Source organism: Camelina sativa, chromosome 8 (genome assembly GCF_000633955.1).
Source record: "Camelina sativa cultivar DH55 chromosome 8, Cs, whole genome shotgun sequence".
NCBI lineage: Eukaryota > Viridiplantae > Streptophyta > Magnoliopsida > Brassicales > Brassicaceae > Camelina > Camelina sativa.
The window spans coordinates 10,285,539-10,291,538 of record NC_025692.1 but is presented as its reverse complement, the minus strand read 5'-3'; the positions used below and the strand labels follow the sequence as shown (position 1 = coordinate 10,291,538).

General features: G+C 31.6%; 1 protein-coding gene across 2 annotated transcripts; it reads left to right on the top strand.

Annotated features, from left to right (window-relative positions):
- Positions 4,334-5,747, top strand: LOC104706871 (zinc finger Ran-binding domain-containing protein 2-like). 2 transcript variants are annotated; one of them, XM_010423101.2, is made up of 4 exons: positions 4,341-4,461; positions 4,578-4,993; positions 5,169-5,274; positions 5,462-5,747. In XM_010423101.2, exons 2-3 carry the CDS (start codon positions 4,584-4,586, stop codon positions 5,257-5,259), a joined length of 501 nt encoding a protein of 166 aa, XP_010421403.1. In that variant the 5' UTR covers positions 4,341-4,461; positions 4,578-4,583; the 3' UTR covers positions 5,260-5,274; positions 5,462-5,747. The 2 variants fall into 2 exon arrangements, with proteins under 2 accessions (XP_010421402.1, XP_010421403.1); XM_010423100.2 differs by having other exon boundaries at positions 4,334-4,993.

Below are 6,000 nucleotides of genomic sequence, written 5' to 3'. Positions count from 1 at the left end.
TACTCCCAGTATATATAAATAGACACATACATATAGCTTGATGGAGCTAGGTTCATGGGTGTATAATATGCTCTCGTGCGCGTCAGGAGTAAAGATCTCTCTAGCACTGTTAAAGCAAAAGTTGCATGGCAACAATTTCAAGGAACGTATCCGTTCCCCTTAGCCGCGGAAATGATGAACGTTTAAAGGAATAACTTCTCCTTTCTTTAGTTTTAGTCTTTTGAAGTTTGGCCCTTTGAAGTTTTAATATTACTTCCAATATATATTATACCGAGTTTGAAATAGTCATGTGTATATCCATTTAGAACTTATTGGTTCGTGATTCTCAAACAAAACTTAAAGAAAAACATCCAAAACTATAGGTTAAAACAAAAATAAGATTCATTAAATGGGAAGGAAAAAGACTTTGAGGTTCGTATCTTGACCATCTTTGTATCCTTTGATTTTCTGCTACAAATAATTTCATTTACCTTTTTTTTTTAAATTGATTTTTGTTTCTTACTATCATTGTGAACTGGTATACTTGTCTTTCTAAAGTAGAGTCAGCTATAAGATAATATCGGATGAAGTTTTCTGTTTTTTTTATATACTGTAGATACTCAATTTTTGGATTATATATAATTAGACTCAAATGCCCCTTTTATAATTAAAGAAAAGGGTGATTTTCACGTAAACTGGCGAAAATAATTTGATGTACTTTCGTGAAATTGTGTAATTTTATAAACTTGATAAAATTTCTTGTTTTATCCTTATTCTTTGAATTTATTAGTTGGTAAAAGATGGTTTTATTTGGCAATTGTGATTATGTGTTATAAATTAAAACATTTGTAATTAAACTAACATGCTATCAGATAAATAACATTTTTTTTTTTGAGATCACGTATGATATACATACTAACTTGAAGAGCCAAATGGCAATCAACTAATTTGTTATATATGCACCTTAAACAAGTTTTTTGTAATTACACAAAAAGACTTTTGTATTTTCATAAACTTAAAATAATTATTTATACAATAGTATGCGAATTGATATATGGTTATGGTGATTTCACGCTCTATCCAACTTCCAAGACTCCGTCCATCATTCCATTCCAGGGCTCCCGAGCCATATGCCTTATCCATAAGTCGCCGTAAAAGTTAACTCGAAATTGAAGAAAAAATTGGATAACTTAGAAAAGAATATATAAAAAGAATCATAATAGAGACAAAGTAACACAAAATTAAAATGGTATGGAGAATATATGAAGAATCATTATAGTTAATAAACCCACCAATATTGTCTCGGGGAATGCTAAAGAAAAACTGACGAACACAAAAGAAAAGAGAGAATCTATTCGATTTATCTTTGGGAAATGCTTCCCATGTAGGAATATTAAAAGTGAGTTAAAAATCATCATATGTCCAAGATCCACAATTAATATAGTTTTTAGACTTGTTTTTTACAGAAAAAGATACAAAACGAATACTCATCCGAAATTACCCTAATAACACTATAGGTATATGTCGATTTTTTTTTTTTTTTTTTTTTAACTTGTATCTACTGAAACGAACTCGTTTCTTCGCAACTATTATGTATCAAACTCACTAATCCTACTCCGATTGCTTTAATTTCTCTTATGTATTGAACTCTTTGCTTTGGTTAAAAGTTAGGACAAGAATTGAATTTATTTATGCATATCGGATATACATATATTTGCCAATTGCATTCTTGTCGCTATATATTTCTGAAATCAATATCTAAAAAATAATCAAGTTGTTACGAAATAATGTAAATTGAAAGACGGACCTAAAAGAACTTGGAAGAGATGTGATGATGAGTTTAGTGAATGAAAAGAAGGCATGAGGCTTTAAAAGAGTGATGTGAAGAGAATGGGCATAAGTAGAAGTGTAGAACACAGAAGAATACAACTGGCGGCTCGTTCAAAAAAATAATAAATTAATAATAACTCTTTCGTTTCTTTCACCTCAATTGTAAACTTTCGCAAACGAATAATTAATATAAAATAAAATAAATGAAAAAATTAATAAATTAAGTGATAATTTCGGCTGAGATTTCCAAGCCGATAAATTCTTTAGTATGGGTAAATTACTTTGGCCATAGCTTTAGAGTGTTTCTTGTATTATGATAAATATTTGTTCAATTATAATATGGTAATTACTTTGAGCAGTAGCTTTGTTGTATTATGATTTATTTAGATTGAAGCATATTCATGTAACATAAATTTTTTTATTAAAAGACATAATTTTTCTATTAAAAGACATCATTTAGTTGTCTTATTCACAATTTATAGGAATCCATATAAAAAATCAAACTTTTTGAAAATAATTTATATACTAGTTATGGGTATAGTATTGTGGATTTTCTTATTGTCCTTGCTACATCACCAACATTGTTGGAAAAACGATGTTTATGGGTTTTGTGCTCAAATTAATCTTCATTTATGCAAAATTATATATAGCCAAATATAGACTCAATAGTTGATCCCACAACTTGATTTTTACTCGATATGGTTTTTTAATTTGTTACCTCATCGTTCTTTTTATCATCTTGATAACTTCATTTTTATATAAAGTTGTAAAAATTTAAAGTACTTTGATTAGAATCTTGGGTCAAAGCATAATGTCATTTTAAGTAAATTAGAGCGATAAGAAGCCAACAAACAACCAAGGAGCCCACACCCAACTAAAATAAAGAGATCTTGTTAAGTGTTATTATGTTAACCTCTAGCTCTACATAAAAGTCCTTTGACTCGTACCTTTTTGGACCCTCTATCTCTGATGCAACTCATAACTATATACTATTTTTTAATTCATAATTATACGCTTAAACACCAAGGAAGCTCATCACTTGGTTACCAATGAACGATTGTATTTAATTCAAGTAGCTAGTAACTAGCTAGACAACCTTGCATACCAGATTAATTAAGTCCTTAACAGAAGTAATATCAGATTTCCAACTAAAACAAACGATATATAAACCATTCCTCTATTATGAAACTTGTTAGTGCTAACATACTTTTTTTATTTGGTTTAAATCCTGTTAACATATTTTTGAACATATAACGGTGGTATATATATAGCCAAGAATTTTGAGCAATAGTTGACGAGAATACCATTTTGGTGTAGTATCCGAGCTTTATTTAGTTTTATTTTACAAATATGAAATGACGAGAGTTTAACCTAAATAATTATAAAATTAATTAAATAAAGTTAGAAATTTCGTCCAATTTTATATAATTTGTTTATATATGTTACTGTGGAAATTTTGTCTTATTATATTATTGCTGACTCTACTTTAGAGAGACAAGTATACCACAATGGAAAGGGTGATTTGACGGTACAAAAGCGATTCCGGTGTAATACCACAAACGACAATATATAATTTGTATGTGGAATATAGTAAGAAAAAAACATCAGTTAAAAAAAAGGTAAAATGAAATTGTTTTCTAGTAGACAAATGAAGAGGACACAACGATGGTCAAGATACGAACCTCACTTCCCATTTAATGATTCTTATTTTTGTTTTAACATATAGTTTTGGATGTTTTCCTTAAGTTTTGTTTGAGAATATTCACGAACCACTAAGTTCTAAATAGATATACACATGACTATTCAATTTCAGAATAATATATATTGGAAGTAATTTTAAAACTTCAAAAGACTAAAACTAAAGAAAGGAGAAGTTATTCCTTTAAACGTTCATCATTTCCGCGGCTAAGGGGAACAGATACGTTCCTTGAAATGGTTGCCATGCAACTTTTGCTTTAAACAGTGCTAGAGAAATCTTTACTCCTGACGCGCACGAGAGCATATTATACACCCATGAACCTAGCTCCATCAAGCTATATGTATGTGTCTATTTATATATACTGGGAGTATTTTTACCAATCATAGCTAGAGGTTGATCATCAATAATGCATGTGAAAGTCATACATGCACTCGAAATAGATAATGAGATGCTAACTATATATCCCTCAGCTTTAGTTTGTCTTATGTATACGTCAATCTATATATATATATATATATGCATATACTGTTAAGAATGAATCTATAAGCATATACGAGCTGGGGTCCCAAAAAGGTCAAAGAATCCTTTTATTTTCTTTATCTTTTTTAAAAATAGTGGGTTTAAAAATGATAGATATATTTAAAGTCCTCTAAATATATAATTAGATAAAATTTGTTTCTTTTGGGAAAAACGCAGTTTACGGAGAAACACAACGTTAAAGGAAATGCACTAAGGCTGAAGCAAATGAGAAAGTGAAAATCAATTGAAACCCTAGTTTCACTTCAAAAAATGTTCCCGGTTTGTTAAAGGAGTGGACTTTAATTTGCTTTGTCCATATAAATATGTGAGGAGAGTACAACATCACCTTCATATGCTATAACTCCAGACCTCATCTCTTATATATATATTACTCACTTCCACTCTCCTTTTAGTTTCCAGTTTAACATAATCAGGTAATCATAAAAAAAACATACTATATATAGGTTACCTTTGTAAAATAAAGTAAATGATTTTAGTTTTGTGTAACTATATACTCTAAATTTTTTCCAATGGGGCCGTACGTACGTAGAAGAAGATGAATAGGCCGGGAGATTGGAACTGCAGATCGTGTAGCCACCTCAACTTCCAGAGAAGGGATTCATGCCAACGTTGCAGAGAGCCTAGAGTACTGGGCGGCATAAGTACGGACTTAATCAGCGGTTTTGGTAACTCCTTCGGTTTCAATACAGGGCCAGACGTGAGACCGGGTGATTGGTATTGCAACCTTAGGAATTGTGGGACGCACAATTTTGCCAACAGGTCTAGTTGCTTCAAGTGCGGTGCCGCTAAAGATGAGTTCCCAAGCTCAAGTGCCGCTGCAACAACGGGGTTTATAGACATGAATGTTAGTCCAAGACGTGGTGGCCTTTTTGGTTTTGGCAGCAGCAGTGGTGGTGGCAGCACAGGCCGTTCTCCTTGGAAATCTGGAGATTGGATTTGCCCAAGGTACTTTGTTTTTATTTTATTTTTATGTGTATGGTTCATGGGTTTACTTCATCACGTAACATATATTAACTCATGCATGCTGGCTTACGTACATAAGCTAAAACGACCATTTATATATCTTAGTATATATGTATAATTAGCATATTGTAGAAACTAATTTGGTTTGTATATATAGGTCAGGCTGCAACGAACATAACTTCGCAAGCAGGTCAGAGTGCTTCAGGTGTAACGCACCAAAGGAACCTGCCACCGAACCACCCTATTAGTCCCATCATCTTCAAGTAACTTAATTTCATTTTGCAACAATAGTTCTAAAATTCAAATCACAAGCCTCAACATATACATATATTTGGACTGTACGAGTTCTTAACATTTACTACTCTATTATGTAAGTGTATATATGCTAGTGTTTGTATATAGACTAACAACAGTAGCTTAATCATATCTTTTATTCTTTGGATTCATCAGAAAGCAGCAAAAGAAGAGAGTACTGATGAAGAATTGGAGCAAGATACCGACCCGGCAACCCTTTATGTCGTGATGATTTGTTTTTTGCTTTCCTTTGTCTCCTCTCATATCTCGTAGCACCCTCTTCTGGTTATTTTAGAATGTAGGCAATTCGAAATTTTCCGGAAGCGTTTTGTTCTAATGTGATCGGTTTCCTAGCTAGCTAGTACGCGTACGTTTGTTTTAATCTATTCTTACTTTTGTTAAACTTGTTGCATTCTGATTCTACAACCACGATTCTCTCGTAGTTTGAAGCACTTGATCGACTTGTTGATCGACTAGTTAAAATCCAAATTAAGTGCATGCAAATGCTATATTAAGCAATTATTTTTATCATCTAAATTTTAGTAGGAAAGGAGGTTTCTGTTAAACCAAACAGAAAATCTAGTAAATGTTTGAAATGGATAGATCCATGGACCACAACGAAACCTTTTGTTCAATCCAATGCCTATAGAAAAAAAAAAGGTGTGAACAATAATAAAATTTTAAATTTTAAAAGG

Excerpts from the sequence above, each read along its gene's own strand:
- LOC104706871 (XM_010423100.2), top strand. The coding sequence starts at position 4,584 with ATGAATAGGCCGGGAGATTGGAACTGCAGATCGTGTAGCCACCTCAAC. Across the intron at positions 4,994-5,168 it reads GGAGATTGGATTTGCCCAAG|GTCAGGCTGCAACGAACATA; the intron begins GTACTTTGTTTT and ends TTGTATATATAG.